Source organism: Primulina tabacum, chromosome 12 (genome assembly GCF_025594145.1).
Source record: "Primulina tabacum isolate GXHZ01 chromosome 12, ASM2559414v2, whole genome shotgun sequence".
NCBI classification, from domain to species: domain Eukaryota; kingdom Viridiplantae; phylum Streptophyta; class Magnoliopsida; order Lamiales; family Gesneriaceae; genus Primulina; species Primulina tabacum.
Genome location: NC_134561.1, coordinates 37,986,115 through 38,006,981, shown reverse-complemented (window position 1 = coordinate 38,006,981; position 20,867 = coordinate 37,986,115). Strand labels below are relative to the sequence as shown.

The 20,867-nt window shown below is 34.8% G+C and overlaps 2 protein-coding genes and 2 pseudogenes across 3 annotated transcripts; 3 read left to right on the top strand and 1 right to left on the bottom strand.

The window, feature by feature from the left end:
- Positions 1 to 5,928: 5,928 nt before the first annotated feature.
- On the top strand, positions 5,929 to 6,828 carry LOC142521335 (ethylene-responsive transcription factor ERF084-like). Its single transcript, XM_075624553.1, has one exon. It carries the CDS (start codon positions 5,947 to 5,949, stop codon positions 6,799 to 6,801), a length of 855 nt encoding a protein of 284 aa, XP_075480668.1. The 5' UTR covers positions 5,929 to 5,946; the 3' UTR covers positions 6,802 to 6,828.
- Positions 6,829 to 9,553: 2,725 nt separating this feature from the next.
- On the bottom strand, positions 9,554 to 14,962 carry LOC142521503 (uncharacterized). Of its 2 annotated transcripts, none has more exons than XM_075624708.1 (5): positions 14,504 to 14,962; positions 10,885 to 10,935; positions 9,939 to 10,001; positions 9,787 to 9,855; positions 9,554 to 9,668 (listed from the first exon to the last, which is right to left on the bottom strand). In XM_075624708.1, the coding sequence occupies exons 1-5, from the start codon at positions 14,822 to 14,824 to the stop codon at positions 9,555 to 9,557; spliced, it is 618 nt and encodes a 205-aa protein (XP_075480823.1). In that variant the 5' UTR covers positions 14,825 to 14,962; the 3' UTR covers position 9,554. The 2 variants fall into 2 exon arrangements, with proteins under 2 accessions (XP_075480823.1, XP_075480824.1); XM_075624709.1 differs by lacking the exon at positions 14,504 to 14,962 and adding an exon at positions 11,153 to 11,553.
- Positions 14,963 to 15,967: 1,005 nt separating this feature from the next.
- On the top strand, positions 15,968 to 17,417 carry LOC142521384 (uncharacterized; annotated as a pseudogene).
- On the top strand, positions 17,378 to 20,867 carry LOC142520429 (putative receptor-like protein kinase At1g80640; annotated as a pseudogene).

Sequence of the window (20,867 nt, the reverse complement as noted above, 5' to 3'; positions counted from 1 at the left end):
TTTTATTTTTTTTTTATCGGTAGGGTTGATCCGTGTAGGACCGAGTGCTTACCACTTTACCAAAGTTATAGCTAGTGGTAATGGTGCAACTTAAATCTTTTAAACCGCACATCAGCTCAAGCACCACGGTTCGATCGCTCCACCAAGCAGGGACAATTATTGCACTCAACAATCTCCCTCCCAATAATTGCACTCCTTGCAATCAACGGGAATCGAACCCATAACCTTGGTTCTGATACCAATTATAGGACCGTGCTTGCCGCTTTACCAAAAGCTATAGCTAGTGATAATGGTGCAACTCAAATCTTTTAAAACCGCACAGCAGCTCAAACACCACGATTCGATCTCTCCACCAAACATGGACAATTATTGCACCCAACAACCCGTCTCACAAATAAATATTCGTGAGACCGTCTCACAAAAACCTACTTAAAAAACAATTAAACAAAACTTAATTAAGTATATTAGAATAAATCATGAAACTTATCTCAGACAGATCAAACCATAAAATATAATATTTTTAGATTTCCATATTAATTAAATAAGTCAACTGACACATTCAATTTGCACAATTTACCAAATTTGCATAGATCCTAAGATTTTATTTATTTGTGCACCTAAACATACTACACTTTCATTTCTTTTTTTCATCTCTCTTTCTCTAACCCCAAAGTCACAATACCCCATTTCCCTTATCTCTCAGTCCAAAGAATGCTTTGTTTTTCTTGGGAAACTCCTCTTTTTTTTCTTTTCCCTTCGTTTTTTCCAAGGTTTATCGAAATCCCTTCTTCAAGAAAACAATGGAAAGAGCCACCCTTCCCGATGCCATACGTGCATGAGTTTTATTTGGTCCGACATTCCCTTTTGTTCCTTTGCAAAAGTTACTTAAAATATTGAGAGTTGGGAGGTTTCATTTGACATTGCCACATTGGGAATGCCTCCCAAAGAGACCACATAACACAGATCAATAAAGGGAAACTTGTAGTTTTTGTTTGGACAAAAGCTAACTTGTAGTTGTGGTTGAGAAATCTTTAACTTGATCAACTCTTGATTCACTTCTCAAAAGAATATTTATTAATATAATAATAATTATTTTTATTTATCATTAACTATTTTTTAATAGAAATTAAGGTTTGGGTTTTGTTACAAATATTCAAACCGATATATTAAATCATATCTTATAAACTCAAGAATATTGTATTATCCAATATGACAATGTTTTTGAGCGAAACATTTCTTGAATTTATAACCTAATATTTTTACTCTGGTCAAGAGTCTATGTAGTGGAAGAAGCGACCTAGAGAAGGACTACCATCATATTAGTGTCGATACAAAAAATTATAGGCTGAATTAAAATGTATGATGCATGCACTGAATACTGAAGGTGAGTAAAAATAATCTAGAGTGGGCCGCTGCAAAGCAGGCTCCTGAAGAGTTCGAAAATATTACAAATGTCTCACATCGATATATTAAAAAAATAAAGAGCTATTTATAAATTCTAGAATGTTGCATTATCCAATAGACAAATCTTTTTGGATAATACATCTCTTTTAAGTTTATAACCTAACATTGGTACTCTTGTTGAGAGTATGTGTAGCGAAATAGATGATCTAAAAAAGAGCTATCATTGGATCAGCGTTGATAAAAAAATTATAAGCTAGATTAAGGTGCATGATACATAAACTGGATATTGAAAGGTGTGCGAAAGTCATATAAAATAGGCTGCCACATACTTCTACTTTTCCATCGATCGACAATATCACAAATATCTCGTATCAATATATTAAATAAATAAAAATATCTTATAAATTTAAAAAATTACTCCTCTTAATTGACAATTTTTTTGGAACGAAACATCTCTTATGTTTATATATATCCTAAGAGTTTCCCAACTACCACGAGCAAACGCGAACATCTATTAGACCTCTAAAAGCCTATATTACCACAAATCATCATTACTGCCCAAATTTTACTCAAACAAAAAAAAAAAAAAAACCTCGAAATATTTTTTTAAAAAATTACGTAAAAAAGTAAAATTTTATATAATATTTGGAGTAGTTGATTGATGTGATTTATAAAATCCCTTCATTTTCCCATGCAGATAAATCTGTATTTAATTTTACTCAATCCCAAACCCTAATATTGTCATATTCTCAGAAAACCCTATTTTACCCTGCGGATTTGCAGGGGGTTAAATCCATGCACGTAAAGTCATCACTGTTTAAATGGGGTAATCATGGCCATCACTCAAAACTATCTTTTCCATTTGATAGCAACAGTACTCATTCTTACAAGTCACGTAATCTAATGGTCACAAGCCTTCTTAATTTTATTTATTTTCATATAATAATACATCCTATTTTATTCATTATAAAAGTATTAAAAAAATTATATTTTCCGTAGTGATACTCGTGAGCCCACTATCTCTGGTCCATCTCTAACCCAAATGGAAGATAAGCACATCAAGGGTTCAGGTATTCTCCTGTAAATATCAAGTTTGAGTGTTCAGTTAATTCATTCACTATATTATTTTCAGCAACACCCTCAGCTGCTCTCCACTTATATCATCAGTCTCTGACTTGAGCGTCGGAAGAACTGCGTCAGAACACCCTCATGGTCCCCTTCTAACAGTCTTATTCGTGATTTCAGGCTCGGGATAATTTTGAAACCAGCGTCTGGACTAGTGATATTTGCTGAAATCGGATCCTAAATTTTTCGTGAATATCACGTAGGATTTAGATTTTTTTTTCTCATTTACATTTGTTTTTTATTTTAATTTTTTTTCAGAAGAATGATTGTGTGTCAATGAAAATTATTGGTTTAACGTAAGACGTTATTGACATATTCGATTTCAAATCATTATTCCGATGAAAAAATACGAGGAATGGATAAGATTACGAAATAATTGATATATTCGACGTCATATCATAATAAAAAATAAAATATAAATTAGTGTAATAAGATTATAAATTTATTGTCAGCAAAATTATATTTAATTTCGCCGAATATTAAATATCCATAAAGAAAAAGTTGGACAGAGGGGATAACCTCTGTCAACTTGGCCATGGTCGACGTTGATTCGATCTGTTCTTGATTCCATCTTAAATTTATTTCTAATGAATAAACCTCTTCTTAAACTAATTTTCGGATTAATATTTGTGAGATCAATCGATATGATATATATTTATAGTCAAATATAAAATCTCTAATATAAAAATAATATTTTTTTTATTAATCAGATATCACAAAATTGATATGTGAAAGAAGTTATGTGAATTGTAATATACATTTAATATCAATTGTATGTGTGCATAATACAATTTTTTGCTACTCTCCGTTGGGTAATCTGATATAAAATTTACAAGATCAACCATGAATTTGCAGAGAAAAAATTTAAGATAAATGTGGATTGGAGTTATGCTATGATGGAAAATTTTCGAAAATATAGTTTGGTTGGTTCTTCTGGGAATAATGATGCTCAAATATTTATGGAGGAGAAGTGAGTATCACCACTACCAAACTATTTTAGGTTGGATGTTGATGCAGATTTTGATATTAGAAATAACAAATTTAGCTTTGGGGCGGTGGTGCGTAATACAATGGGAAAGGTTTGTGGTGCACAAGCCAGCCCTATCAGATGTCCAGGTTCAGTTACTTGTGCGGAGTTGTTGGCAATCAGAAGCGGGATGGACTTATGTTTTCGGATTGGACTATCAAAGTTTGTATATTTTCTGACTCATTAGAAGCTGTTAGGATGGTCCTTTCCCACGTAGAAGATCTTGGATTTGTTGGGGTTCTTGCCTTGAAAATCCAATCAATGTTAGAGCTTCCAAATTTTCATTTCATCCAACATGTGCGAAGAAAGGCCGTCGAAGTGGCTCACATTTTAGCTCGCAAAGCTTTGTCTTGTAATAATTCTTTTAGTTGTGTTAATGACGATCTACCTACGTAACTCATAAACATTGTATCTCAAGATTTTTCGAATTAATTTTATTATAGTTCATTTCAAAAATAAAATAAAATTGTAGGTGTGCATATATTGGGACATGTAAAATAAACATTATTTTTCAAGTGTAAGAAATCTAATTATGTTTGTATTTAAGTATCTTATGACTTTTCTTTTATTTCTCCCTTAAAAAAAAGTAATTAACAGCAGTTGTTGTACGTTGATTACGTGGGTTTGGAGGCAAATGTGATTTGGGAAAGGGAGAGGATGACGTCATCCTAAGAAAAAAAGAGAGACGAGAGGACAGTATATCCCGTCTGCCAAGCAAAGGACAAAAGTCTGTGAGTAAATGTTGTCTTGTCCAAATTGACACCAATATCTTCGGCTAGATTTTCAAATTAAAAATTATATATTATTCCTCAACCAAATAATTTAATGGGGTGGGGAAATTATATGTCAAGAAATGATATTTAATTAATGCAAACAACATCGCATTTGAATATATGCACTCAAATTTGGTAAACCAAACCATATCATTATTCATCTAACCCCGAAAGCTAGTTCAAGGATGAAAGATTATTCAAGTCTATATATACTACTCTCAAGTTATTTATCCAACCGATGTGAGACAATTAACACACCCTCTCACGCTTAGGAATGAACATTTGGAGTGTGGAGTTTACAAATGACCCAATTATGTGCAGAACGGGTGGCCTAATTATATGCAGTCCAACACATAACAGTGGAACCCGGGCTCTGATACCATGTTAAGATTGGAATTTGGACCTAACTCAACCCCAAAAGCTAGCTCAAGAGAGGGATTATCCAAGCCCATATATACTATTCCTAGGTTATTTATCTAATCGATGTTGGACAATTAACAATATTATTTGCTACAAAATGAAAATTCAATATTGAAATATTAATAAATAAAAGAAAAATACTCGAAAATTTTCACAAAATACATATAAAGAATAAGAAAAATATTATTTTTATAATATTGATTACACATAATGTCAACTTCTATTTAATATGAGAGTATTTCAACGTAGTCTAATCCCGTGGGGGACCGATTAACTCGAAAAATCACGAGACGAATGAAATATTATTCTCTCTTTTATTACTAATAATAATCTAGATAACATTATAGAGTAGGTCTATTTAGGGGTGGGAAAAAATACCGAAATACTGAAAAATCGTACCGAAAAAAATACCGAACTTATCGAAAAAATCGGTATACCGAGGTACGGTATCATACCGTACCGAAATGTTCGGTATATATATCGGTATGAAATATTTTTTTTTTGGTATTTCGGTATATACCGAAATACCGAAAATAATTTTTTATTATTATTATTTTTTAAATTTAAGTTCGGTATACCGAAAAAATGTCGGTATACCGAAAATGTGTATACCGACAAAATTTTCGGTGTCGGTACGGTACCGGTATGAACTTTTTCCATACGAAAATTCGGTATACCTAATGTGCGGTATACCGAAATTTCGGTATCGGTATCGATATGGAAAAATTTCATACCGATATTTTCGGTACGGTATACGGTACCATAGATCGGTACGGTATACCGTACCGTACCCACCCCTAGGTCTATTGTGAGACGATCTCACGAATTTTTATCTGTGAGACGAGTCAACCCTACCGATATTCACAATTATAAGTAATACTCTTGGCATAAAAATGTAATATTTTTTTATGGATGATCTAAATAAGATATCCGTATCACAAAATACGATCCGTGAGACCGTCTTACACAAGTTTTTCCCAACATTATATATGAATCAAAATGAAAACCACCGAAAAATTGAGGTCCTAATCGGAAATGAATCCAAATTTATTTGCCCCAGAATGAAAACATAAGCAATCATTTCCACTGACTATAAATTAGGGAACTGCGAGTTGAATTCATGAGTATTTATTTTCCGCCTGTTTCTTTCCCCATGCCAAGAACTGAACCATCGTTATGAACACCAACAATTTCTTAATGTTGCGAAACGTCACTTTCTTCCCTGAACTGGAAATATTTGACCCACTTCAAATGCCGCAACAGTGGAATAACTTCGATTCAGAACCTGTTTTTCAACCTTGTTTCTCATCATTCTCTCCGGTTCCAGTCCCTAAGGTGGCTGATGATTCAAGCAGGAATCGTGTTTCAATGGGGTTTTCGCCTTGTTACTCTTCTTCGGTTTCTGACGAGGAGAATCGAAGGGATCCTGATGATCAGAACCATACAGTTCTTGAAGGGATTGCAGCTGTTGTCGGGGAGCATGTTCTCTTTGGAAGCCGCAGCGCTGACGTGAATCAGTATAGTTTTTGCAACAGTAGCGAAGAGAAGTTTCTTCAGAACATTTCTGTTGGTCATGATAATGGGATGATGAAAGAGGATGATCATGGAGTTGGGGTGAAGAAAAATTATAGGGGTGTGAGGAAGAGGCCGTGGGGGAGGTGGTCGGCGGAGATTCGCGACCGTATAGGGCGGTGCCGCCACTGGCTCGGCACCTTCGACACGGCTGAGGAGGCTGCGCGCGCCTACGATGCGGCGGCTAGGCGGTTGAGGGGTTCCAAAGCCCGGACTAACTTCCAGATACCTTCCGTTTTACCTCTCCCTCTTAATTCTTGTTCTAATTCACCGTCTTTTGAGGCAAAAAAGTTGAGGGCTAATGCAAAATCTGGAAAAGTGCAAAGTGTGAGCAGGAAGTGTTGTGTTGTAACTTCTGCTGCACAACTTTTTAGCTCAAATTCTGCGGCCGAGAGCAGGAGGGTTGTAAACTTGGAACTTGGTTTGAAGTTCAATGGAGGCTTTAGTGAGGCAACGAGGGCTTCTTCGTTGATGGCTTAGCATTATAAACTTGTAAATCATTGCTCTAGGTCAAAGTCTGTAAATCATTGCTCTAGGTCAAAGTCTGCTGGATGAAAGTTTTTTCTCTTGACATATTCTGGGGTTTTGATCGTTTAGGGTTTGATTTCACGGCCTTTTTTGCTCGTATTGGTGCATTTGACATGGATAAATCTTTGAGGTCGTTGTCTGTAATTGGGTAATATGTTGACAAGTAAAGCTGGTTATCGATTATATTCCAGTTTCCTCTGTGTTACTTGAAAGCTACCATGGATCAACTTTTGATACCGACTCATGCATCTCTCAATATATAATGTTATCGGATCCGTTTTATGCTATGCTGATGGTGAAATCGACTTTACCTTGATAAAATTACTCATGCATCAAGATTTCACTATTTATGTTGGGAAAGAATCAAACTACCTTGGATAATCCAAGAATCAAGAACTACAGCTAGCTAAATATAATTTTCTTTGCGAAGAAAATCAAGAATTCTTCCGATAGATATTCGGAACTGTTGTTGGGTCCAATGAAATTGAAGCCGAAATCTACTCAACTCTGTTTAAAAGATTAAAGCCAGGGGTTACTAAGGGTGGTTTTCAACTTTTTGAGTCAGAACCAAATCCAAGATTTTGTGGGAATAGTATCAGATGGGAAGCGCGCAAAAGACTCGAGCCTCCCACGAAAAGCGGGCTGCTGGCGGGGGCCCGGGGCCGGAGGTGGGGATAATATTACGTACTGCGTACAACATTCATCTGAAGTGGAAACGATACGAAGATTACAGTACAGAGAAAGTGATAATATACATTAACGAGTGATTGATTAGTTACATACATGATGCAATCAAGCTTTTGCAGTATTGCAGATAAATACAGTGATAATATTAATGACAGTAGAATCAAAGTATATTAAATTAGATATTTAATGGATTTATGGGTTGATGAGACAAATATGATGATAAATTAGATAATAACTAATAAATATAAATCAAAGATAAATACATGGATAATATCATGAGTAAGTGTTTTGTGATATAGTCTTACGAATTTTTATCTTGAGATGAGTAAATTCTATCGATATTTACAATAAAACATTGAATTGAATTGGATTGGATTATTTAAATTCAATCATTTTTTTTCTTGTAATTTTGATTTTTATGTTCCTCGAATTTCTGTAATAGTATGGTGTCTTTTAATTTTTTGTTATTTTAATTTTTTTTCCTAAAAGAATGTTCATTATACTACTATACGTATCAACGATGTTTTATTGTTACATCGATGTCGCATCAACAATACGTCAGAAACAACTGAAGGTGGAAAGAGGTTAAAACACTAACTCGACAACAAAATAAACCAAATTCATAAAGAAGTAGACATACAACCAAAGGTGAAATTTTCCTTCCAATTTATTGAAATATATAACTTGTATTAAAAAATAGGACAGAATTTTCAGATGGACCCTTGCAATTGGGTTTTGTTTTTCTTATAAAATGAGAATTTACTATATAGTATTATGTGCAAATACCTATGAATATATTTTATGCGTACATTTAAAGTTGAATATTTATATAATTAAACTTGAACATCCCTCTACTTCCTATTGAAATCAATATACCCATAATTCTATAGTTGGTACATCAAAATTTCATCATAAAAAAAATTAAATTTGGCATTAAATAGAATATTTGAGAAATTCACACTCTAAATTTGTTACTTATTGGTTTTAGACAAATAAAGTCTTCAATCGAATATTAAAAAACACATCTTACTTAGCACATACATTAAATGAATTGAACCTATTAAAGTTCGAGTTCAACTCATATTTTAATCATGTCAAATATTATAATCTGTTGGGTGCAATAATTGTCCCTACTTGATAGAGCGATCGAACCGTGGTGTTTGAATTGCTGTGCGGTTTAAAAGATTTGAGTTGCTCCATTACTACTAGCTATAGCTTTTGGTAAAGCGGTAAGCACTCGATCCTACAATTGATATCAGAGCCAAGGTCACGGGTTCGATTTCCATTGATTGCAAGGAGTGCAATTATTGAGAGGGAGATTGTTGTGTGCAATAATTGTCCATGCTTGATAGAACGATCGAACCGTGGTGCTTGAACTGCTGTGTAGTTTAAAAGATTTGAGTTGCATCATTACTACTAGCTATAACTTTTGGTAAAACAATAAACACTCGTTCTTACATAATCCAAACTCAACTCATCAAACAATTATATTACACTAGTCCCACTTTTTACTATGTTAGTGGCCAAACTTGAGCTAGTCCAACTGAACTGAGTAACTAAATAGTAAAAGGTGATATATGACATTTAATATAGTGATAAAAAAATTGATAAATATAAAAAAATTTATATACTATAACTTTTTATCATATAGTGTGACTCGTGAGTTCAATATTAGTTAAACAATTCATATTTATTTTATCAATCACATCAAATAGTCACATTCGGAAGAGATACCATATGACACAAAAAAATAGGCAAAAAAAAAAGCATTAAAAATTAGTATCTAATCTGAAGAACAAACATTTATTCAACTAAAATCTCAAAAAAAAAAAAAACTAAAAAAAAAAAAATTTTAATAAAAAATTCCCATAAAAATAATAAACTCGAAGTACTAGGCTTGAACAAGTATGGCTGCATCTAATGAGTCACGATCCTTAAATCTAACCATCTGCATACGTAGTGTAGTGTCATTTACTATATTTGGTGATATTTAGTTAACGCCTGGATCGCCTGGCTAGCTAGCTAGCTCCAGCAACCACATGAGAGGTTGGAACTTCTTCGAACGGGATATTTAGATCGGGAAGAACAGGTAGAGATGTTAGCTCTCTTTCTTGAAGTGGTGGCAACTCAAGCTGCAAATTTAGCATTGATTAATGCGTGTTTTTACGGATGGCGTCTTGTGTTACGGAAAATTCAGGTGTCAAAACACGAATAAAAGAAAAATGGGATGAGAAAATTGCGGCACTTCACCTTCGTTCTCTTCAATCTTTCGTTCACAGACCTTTGATTCTCAAGACTCACGCGAAAGGCGGCTATTTCCTGCACCGCGAAAGGGTTTTATTTAAGGTCGTAAATGTAAATATGATGTGGGAAAAAAGGCATTAGCGGAAGAAGTAGAATACCCTTTTAAGATCTCTTCTTTCCTTAATTAGCGTGTTTTCTTCTTCCTTCAGTTCAGCCAAGTTCTGGAGATGCACAAGCACCAAACGAAGAACAGCAGTTACACAAATGAATGCGACTTTCATTAACAAAAATTATGACGTCCCGGGGGTTAACACAAGTCTGCAAAGTAGAACTCGGCATAATCAGCAATCGCTGTCAACTATTTCGCACAATATGCAGAAATGATCAAACTGGGCGGTCCAAAACCACCCCGATTTTAGGCTAGTCGAAACTTCTAGGCGCCACCATATTAATCGGCCGCCACCTAGGCGGTCCGGGCGCCGCTTGGCGCGAAAGCCGTCTAGGCGATTTTACAATTAATAATCCGCCTAGGCGGTTTACACTTAAAAAAAACAAATTATGAAGAAGCAACTATGGCACAAGGATGGATTGTTGATGGTGGAGATGAAAATGTTGAGACAAATGTTGAAGATGTAAGGGAACTTCACGAAGAAGAATTTGTATCGGATGAAGAGGAGGAAGAAGCCATGGATTTTGAGTTTGAATCCGATACAGAAGTAGTATTGGAAAAATATGGAGATGAACTAGAAGAGTTAGATGTTTAAATTTAATATCAATATATTATGTTGGAAAAAATGTTGAACAAATTTAATTTTCATTGTACAACGGTTGTAATAAAGTAGTAAACTGATGTGGATGATTCATATATAAAAATTTATTAATATATATTTATTATTACAATTTTAAATTTTATAATAATATATATTTCATATACAAACATAATACTCATGAACCACTTAATGAATTTAAGCTTTAAAAAAAACCGTCTAGGCCGCCTAGGCGCTAGGCGGTAGGTAACCGCCCGCCTACCGCTTTTTAGAACACTGCTTTGGACCATGGACCGATATATATATGCATAAAAGGAAACAGAATGATGTATCGTACCTTCTTCTTTCTTGATCTCTTCGAGCTTGCCTTCTGACTACTAATATTAACCTGCGAAAATCAGAAACCGAACACAATCATCAGCACATATGTTCTTGCATCGAACAATTAAAATCCAACATATTCTATAACTTTGTTAAAGTATCAATAGAAAACAACAATGACTGATAAAAAACATGACAAGAGCCTTGAACCGACGGTGGACGAAGAGGTATCTAAACCACACAACTCAATGTTTAGCTTGTCACATAAATCCAAGAAAATTTACACTGAGATCATCTGCAGTGATGGCTAAAGCTTTGAACACTCGAAAATCAACTTCCCTACCCTTTGTTTGGCGCGACAGATTCATCGATTGACGATGTTTTATCTGTTCTATACTCAGAACAGGCCATGAAAGGAAGATATACAAGGCACCTACTTGTTGGTTGAAGAATATGATTAAGAAATATGCTGTCAAGTTTCAACAAATAAGTTGAAATGGTCCCATCCATCCACTTCAAGTACTGCATCCACACCATTCAATTTCTCACATATTTTGCACCAAATATCACACACTTTACATGATGGGATATCATAATCCCTTCATGTAACATCGCACTAAATTATCATATCATAAAAAAGCCTTAATTACTCACAAATTAATAAACTTGAACTGCATAAACGTCGCACGTGTTTGAAAGAAGATATTAAGTTAGATCTAACCATTTAAAAGTCCTTCATAACTTCGTGCCGGCCACCTTATACACACACAGAGAGTTATAGAAACCACTTCTCCCCGGAAACTCGAATTCGTGGGAGAGCTTTTTACTTCATCGCGCATAAGCCGGAGACCGCGAGACCGCGAGTGCAAGAGTGATCCTCCAATATAGTATATTTAGGCAGCGTTTGGTTCGGTAGATTAGGTAGGTTTATTTATTTTTAACCTACCTAATCACTTGTTTGGTACGTTTTTTATTTAACCAAGTCAATCCCTCCTATGAATGATTAGGTTATATTAGGTAGGTTAAAAAATAATACCTCCTCAACCCCTAGGATTATTTTATCCCACTCTTAATACATCATATTTTTCCAAATTTACCCTTCTCCTAAATTCAAACTCACCACCACTTCCTTCCACCGACCGCCCACCGGCAACCCCGCCAAAGGCCGACCACCGGCGGCAACCTCCGCCGGCCACCACTGGCAACCGGCCACAACCGCCGCCGCTTCCGGCCGACCGCCGCCGGAGTGGAGAAGAAAAAAAAAGGAAGGAGCAATTTTGTCTTTTCATCAAAATATTCAAAATTATCCTACACTTAAAAATCAAACCAAACAAAATACTATTTTATACCATATATTACATTTCTACGACAATCATTTTCTTTATCATTTACATACTAATCATTAGTTTATTTTATCCTCCAAACCAAACGCTGCCTTAGAGTACCAAATAAGAGGGATGACAAATTATAAAAATGTCATCCTCGAAAATTGCAAGAAGTTAATTTTTTTATTTTTTTGGTCCATTTGATATTTTTTATTTTGAATTTTTTAATTAATTTTAGTGTAAATTTTTTTATCTTTTTAATATATTTGATTTTGTTTTATTATTTACAATAATTCATTGTAATTTTACTATTTATAATAAACACGAAATGAAAATAATGAACAAGGTCATGAAAAAAAATAGATAAGATAATTTATTACAAACATTTGTTATCAACTTAATTTAATAAAATAATACATGGTTATTTAATATGTTCTACAATTTATTTCAAGCTCATCGAATTAATTAAGTTAGATTGAACAATATATTATGTAATTATTTAATTATGTGTGTGTGTGTGTTCGAAAAACAAAAAAAATATAGAAAAATGGATATGAATTGGAGAAAGTTTTTGAAAATAAAAGATATGAGTCAGAGATGATCTAAGAAGTTATCCAAATAATACTCCAAATTCAGAAAACTTGAGTCCCGTATAAGAATTACACTTTACCTCGTCAAAAAGTGAAAAAAAAAACTCAAGTCTATATTCAACAATTTCATCCATTTCTTATTTTAAAGGTATACTGAGAGACGGTTTGGGTCAAGTCGGTCAATAATTAATATTTTTGACATAAAAAATAATATTTTTCATGAATGACACAAATAAGAGTCAATTCTGTCAATAAATAATATTTTTGACATAAAAAATAGTATTTTTCACCGATGACCAAAATAAGAGATCAATCTCACAAAATTGACTCGTGAAACCGTATCACAAACTTTTTGTGTTCTTATTTTGGGAGAATCCCAAATACATATTTTCAGTATTTTCCCGAATCAAATATAGTTCAGGACAAAAAAAATGGGGCTTGTTTTTGTGGTGCCTCCAAGTGTTCACCACATATTATGTACAAATGGCATTTGTTGGATGCAAGAAAACGACAAGCACAACAAACGTATCACCAATAGATAACGAAGTGGCAAACAACTCCCCAACAATATATTTCACACAATTCCCATAAGTTTAAGTTGGAGATGGACTTCTAAATTATTTAATTTAATGAGTTTTTTTTACTAGGAATTATACAATATTGAACTCCTCTAATTTGTTTGGGTCGATATTATCTCACAAAGTCTTAATCTAATGGTTATACGGAGCGTCACATGTAATTTTTTTCACACATTGTGTGACATAAAAAATATATGTGACGCACTCAACACAAGTAGGTCTCTTGTGAGACCGGTCAATCATACCGATATTTACAAAAAAAATAATAATCTTAGCATAAAAAAATAATATTTTTTCATGGATGACCCAATAAAAGATCCGTCTCACAAAATACGACCCGCGGGACCGTCTCACACAAGTTTTTGCCACTTAATACTTACTTAGATAAGAATAATGATCATAGGAAAAAATTCCATGTAAATTCTTTTCAAAGATTTCTTTCTATTAATGATTTTTAAATTTATAAATAATGTAATTTATCAAAAAAAATGTATTTCTCGAAATTATTATATGATTGAAACATTATATTTTTAAATTAAGAATTAATTAATGATCCGCGTGATAATATTTTATTTAAATATAAACATGATGCTGACCATCAACATGAATTTTACTTGTAAAAATTTTTGTTGGGAGTAGTCTATTGTGAGATGATCTCACGAATCTTTATCTGTGACATGAGTCGATATTCACAATAAAAAGTAATATTCTTAACAAAAAAAATAAGATTTTTTTATGAATGACCCAAATAAAAGATATGTCTTACAAAATACGATTCGTGAGACGTCTCACATAATTTTTTGCTTGTTTTGGTCGTTTAGGAGGTGAATTGACGAGACTATCCTCGCAAGAGAAAGGGAAAGGGGGTAAGATGGCTGAATCTACTTCCTCCTTACGCGTGCCGGTTGGGCGGTAAATACACATTTATTCGGGGCTATTTTGATAAATGAGCAGACTCATCGAATGAAAACTGACAACTGACGATTGACGAAGAAAACATGAAAGAAAAGTTGAAGTCGTAGAATAACGAAGAATATGTGACCCGCCGTCGTTGACTCGCCGACGGCCGGTGGATCAAGAACATACGAGGGCTGGGATTAGAATACGAGTATTTATAGTGTGGAGTGTTTGCGAGTACAAACCTCAGATCTTCTGGCGTTGCATAGCTCAGGGAGAGATGGGCGGCTGGACTCTTCACACCCGCCGCCGGACCCCCCGCTGATAGAGGTGGCTCCGCTCCATGACAGGGCCGTCGTGGGGCTGTCTCTGTGACATGTCTTCTTCGGGAAGTTGGTGGGATAAACAGGCTTTGACATGTGTTGACGTACGCTCCAGTCCAGTGGCACGACGGTTGGGTGGAGAGGGAGCGGCGGAGATGCGTAGTGAAGGCGTACCAGGAGCTCCACCACCATGGAGTCGTCTGTCATGGCGTTCGTCACCCACTCCTCGTCGGCGCAGGTCATGTCGGGGATCCGTAGGGGGTTGGGGAAGGTGATTGGATCGGAGAGATGCGAAAAGTAGAAATGGGAATTGTGCGATGGTGGCAAAGAATAACGTAGTGAGAAGAATCAATTTATATTTAATGTATTTGCAGTCGTAAGTCGTAACAACAAATAAGCGAGACACATGGTATGTTGTGTGGCCTCGACGTATTTTTGAATGCTATCAAATATATCAGAATTGACCAAATAATTTACGAAAATATATTATTTTTTTATAATATAAGTATTATTTTTTATTATAAATATCGATAAAGTTGACCGTCCCATAGATAAAGAATACAAGACTATCTCACAAAAGATCTATTCATCAAAATATATCAGATAAAAAAATGTGACGTGAAATTTCTCAATTTTTTTTAAAGAAAACCATTATCCATTGTACCATGTCAAAAAATTGCACATGTACTTTAATGTATTTATTTCTTTGTAATTTTGAGGTTATATTTATCAAATATTAGTTTTAATAAGTTATCTTTATGTTTTATAATTACTAAATTGAATTTAATAATAAAGATCAATTTATAATATTTATTAGTTTGATTATTTTTGAATGTGAAGTTAATGAATTGATATATAATGTGATATCAACATTCTCGAATTAACAAAATTTCGTTGTCTGTATCTTAAAATCAAAATATACAACATTAAATTGAAAACAAATAGCAATATAATATGATAAAAATTTGTCTGAGACGGTCTCACGGATCGTATTTTGTGAGACAAATATCTTTTTTGGGTCATTCATAAAAAAATATCATTTTTTATGGTAAGAGTGTTGCTTTTTATTGTGAACAACGATAAAGTTGATCATTTCACCGATAAAGATTCGTGAGATCATCTAACAAGAGAACTAGTCATATAATATTGTATTCGCATAAGCGGGACAACCGGGGGAGCAAGAGGTCGACCATAAAATTGTCCGAATAATGGTCTAACAATATTTAAATTGTGCATGAATCAAAGATTAAGTTACTAAAAATGTTGGAAAAAAAAAAGAGAAAAATGGAAAATTTTAACTATGCCCTCTAACCCTCCCTTCCGTCTTCTTGTTTTGGCCCACACTGTTCTTGATTCTTGAATCGTGGCTCCATAAAGATGGCTTATTTTAACAGGAAGAAGAAACACTGCCACTTTGTTCTTTTTATGAAATATAAAAAGGAAATCTTTGCTTTTTTTTCCTGACTGTATTTTGTGGACGGTACCATGTGGTGTGTATATTTTTCGCAAGATCATCAATTGATCTCGCGGCTATCAAATTGTAGACAAATTTGAAAACTTTTCGGATGATCAATTGATGATTTTGTTTAAAATATGCAGAGCACATGTCGGCTTTCGTTAAAGAAATTAAAGAACTGGGATTTAGTGGAAAGCAAAAGATTAAACAAACAGACAAAATAACCGTGAGGTGCAAATAAGACATGCTTGAGAAAGTTTATCACATTCTTAAAAGATTCAAAATTTGGATTGCCTTTAGTATCAGATAAGGTAAAAGATTTAGTAGAAGTAAGATTTTGAAGGAGGGGAATGGGTTTGAAGCTTGTGTCTTTGATCCTTGCAAGCATTTGGGTTCTTAGCTCCCCTTTGTTCTCGGCTCCCCTTGATGAGAGGGCAGATCCCCCCCCTGTGTCTGATCTTGTTCTTCCTACGGAGGAAGAACCCATTTTTAAGAATTCTTCTGATTTGATTGCGCCGCCTCCAGGTAACACAAGAATGTCTGCTGCATTTGGTTCAGTTGTTGTGACTTGTGGGCACTGCGATTTTTTCAGTGAGTTTGTTGTTTTCTGTCTTTTATTGCTTGTCCCGATTTGTTGTTCTTGAAATTGTTTACACAGATATTGGATTAATCATGTACTTCGATTTTTTCCCCTTGTGTTTACTTTTGCCATTGATTAGCTATAAAAGAAAGTCGTTTGGGGAAATAATTATGGGATATTACTTTCAATTGATTGTATCTTTTGACATCGTTCTGTTTTGAAGTTGGGGAGGTTAACGTAGTGCACAGCAAGGACTTGAATGCTTATTGCTCTTGTTGTTGCTTCAACTCTTCTGGGAGGAATTTTGCTGCTTCCGTCTTGTTTCTTGATCTGTAGACTGAAAATCTTGAAGAAATGTAATGCAAAACGTGATTTGAATTCAGGTGTATCTATTTGAAAACAGATATCATGTTCCCCTTTTGCACAAATTTTTAGTACACTCTTGTTATTTATCAACTCTGCATATGTAGATGCTGCTAATGGGATGTCATTAAGTACGAGTTTTGGATAAGTTTTCTTCTTTAAAGAGTGGTGGAAAGAAGGGTAGTCCTATTGCTGCAATTGAGTACCAATTGCTAGTATCTGCTAGAAAAAATTTGATGAAGGCAATGTTATAGGAGGAAGATGGATTCGGTCGTGTGTATAAAGCTCTTTTCTATGAGAACATCCATGCATCTGTGAAAAAAATATATGCTGGTGGGCAGGAAGCTGAGAGAAAAGTTGAGTTGAAGTGCTGACTAATTTTGATTGTAGCTAGGAAATGTTCGATGTTAGTTTTACGTTGTTGATCATGCTTGATTTTGTTTGGAATTGCAGAAGGTGGTCGAATTGCTTAGTAAAATACATCATCAAAACATTGTTTCTCTTTTAGGATATTGTATTCATGGCAAAGCACGGTTCTTGGTTTATGAATTGATGGAGAACGGGTCATTGGAATCCCACTTGCATGGTAAATTTCATTTTTTCATGATTTTTGGTTATGTCGCAAGATCGACCAATGATATTTTTGTACTTCTTACATAAATGAATTTGTTTCAGAATGTAATCGTGGATCAACTTTGAATTGGCATCTAAGAATGAAAGCTGCGCTTGATGTTGCAAGTTGCCCCTTTTTTTAGTGAAGTTTTTATTTTTATCATTGGTTTCAGAGCCTTATCAAACACTTTTCAACTAACCAGAGGATTAGAATACTTGCATGAGGTTTGTGACACACATGTGATCCATAGAGATCTGAAATCGTCGAATATTCTTCTCGATTCCAAGTTCAATGGGTAATTTTACAGAAGAAATGTTCTCTTTTCTTGCACAACCTTGATTCTACGTCAATTTTATGAGTTAGCTGATTCAATTAGTATTTTGTTTCAAGCTCTATGATTTTGGCCTTGCAATCTCTGGAGGGAAACCGAACGCAAACAACCATAAGTTTTCTGGAACATTGGGATATTTAGCCCCCGAGTACTTGCTAGATAGTAAAGACTATTCCTTGTACTTATCTGCACAAAAAATGGCTTATTACATTCGACTCTGTTTTTTCCGGGAACTTGGAAGCAACAATTGCCAGCACATGATCGAAACATCATGTTTGGATTGTTAATTGTTGTACTGTTTAAAATAGTCGAATCACAGCGTCTCCTTCTACTATTATTTCTTGTAAAACGATAGCCATTCTGTTCTTAATTTGTTAATGACAAATTCTTGAACAATTTATAGGTAAGCTTACAGACAAAAGTGATGTTTATGTGTTTGGCGTGGTTCTTCTTGAGCTTTTGTCGGGAAGACGTCCTGTGGAAAGATTGGCTGATGCATAGTGCCAATCTATAGTTACCTGGGCTACACCTCATCTTATGGATAGATCAAAGCTTCCAAATATTGTCGATCGAGCCATCAGAAACACAATGGATTTGAAACATTTGTATCAAGTGTGTCCCTTAACGAAATACTAATCACTCTTGTAAACAAGTATTTCGAAAAAGGTTTTTTTTACCTGATTTGATGGTATATATTTTCCTGATCAGGTGGCAGCAATAGATGTGCTGTGTGTACAACCAGAGCCGAGTTATAGACCACTCGTATCTGATGTTTTGCATTCTTGAATCCCCTTGTGCCTCTCGAGATTGGAGGATCCCTCGGAGCAACAAATTCTGCTCATATACATGTACTCCCATTTTTTCTCATCTGTTAATATTTCTATACCAAATGCTTGTTTCCATATTTATCAGTCTTAGATTACATTGATCCTTTTGCCAGAAAACCAGATTAGTGAGAACTATACAAGTTTTGTTGTTTTGTCATTGTACCCTGCAGCTGGCAAAGAATATGTCAAGCCGCCTATCGGAAAGGCTCTTATTTTGCCAACTGTAGGGGTATGAATCGAGGAAAGTTTACTCGAGTCCTAAGGATCATGGTAATTCAGAAACCAGAAACAGTTCAACCAATTGCAGTGCTACTTCTCATACAGGGACAACCTGAATTCTCATATCATGTGAATTTGAAAGGTCTAAGCCTATGACATGTTCGGTCGCTTGAAATCTACGTTTTCTTTGAGATATCATATTATTCCAAAGGCCAAAAGGACCTTATAAACGTGAATGAACATGGTGCCTAGTAAATGCTTCTAATGTTTAGATCAATATAGGTTCTTTTTTCAAACTTTAGATCTTCTGTACAAAATAGCAGCCAATTTTGTGTTTGATGAATATAAGTGAATTCTGCATTATATCATTTTTAAAATTTTTCTTAAAGAATATGAGTCATTTATCTGTATGCTTGCTACATAAAGTGGAACACCAATTTATGTCTGAATAATCTAGAATGCCTTTTCTGCTATTGGTCGATGTAAATCGGCATATTCTAGTCTTCGAGTTCTTTTCAATTGACAGCAAGCAATATGTGAATCATCAAACCTTCCAAATCCCAAACCTTTGTCAGTAACAAAAAAAACGTAAAAATGCTTTCTGTCTCTTACTTGCAACCAAATAGTACAAAGAACAAAACCATTTTCTCTGCGAAACCAAAGTTCCACAGACAAAAACAATCCAAGAATAAGAATCTTGGTACGAATCTTTATGCTAAAGAAACAGCCTGCACAAAACCCTTACACCCCTCCCATATAAACATCAATACTTTTAAGGAAACGAAAAAGAAAAACAATCATGAGTTCAATTTCCATATGGTTTTGTAGTAACAACAGCAAGAACATGTTTGTAAAGATAGTTCATCCAGGCGGTCATGTGGAGCTACACGACCGGCCAATTCTAGCTTCAGAGCTACTCAACCGTAACCCCAAATTCTGTGTCACACACCCCACAATATTCCAGCAGCCATATGACATAATTTCTCCAGACACCGTGCTAAGTCTTGGCAAAAAATACTATGTTGTTCCCATTAATACTGTCAAGAAACTTCAACTCCATTGTTCACCTTTTATACTTGAAGGAGGGAACCAGCCTGCTAGCAATCAAGATGCTGACGTTGATGAAACCGGCTCGTTTTGTTGGTCGTTTAGGAACAGCAAGAATGGATTAGAGGTCAAAAATGGAAAAAATGGAGTGTCAGTGAGTGCAGGGATGAAGTTTAAATCCTGCAATACCGATATTTCCAAAGAGGAGGAGATGAATTTTTATGGGAAGAAAAGAGGTTATAGGAATAGGGAGGATTCAGATCTTTCAACAGGTGGGATGTCTCCTGGGAGATTATCACTTGCATCTTATGATAGTTGGCAGCCTGATCTGGAATGCATTACCGCAAAATGATATACTTCAAGAATTTGTATGGAAACAGAAGTAATTCATTTATAAAATATGTCCATTAACGTACAATCCAAAGTGATATTCATGTTTTGGTTTTGAGTAGGACGACATTTTCGGGTGTAAACAACAAACAGCAAGCAGCAGCAACAAGAGGATTTCATTCCACGGGTATAGTTCTGTTCCAAAATAGAAATGCTGCCTCTAAAATACATCAAATGCTTCCCTTGACTCCCTTTTTGAATCCATCTCCACCTGTTTCGATCTCATAGGTAGGTGGATCAATCTCGAACTATTATGATTGTTGATGTCGGTTTCACAAGAAAATGTGTCAAGACTAACAAGTTTGTAAAGAGAAAGCAGTAAATGGAACAATTAAACCATAAGAACAAAACTAAACTGAGGCCTATAGCAAGTACTGTATCCTTAATACATATTTGTCCCCTCTGATATGTGCTTCGGGGATTTAACAGGACGACTGTTTCGAAGATACTACGGGTAAAA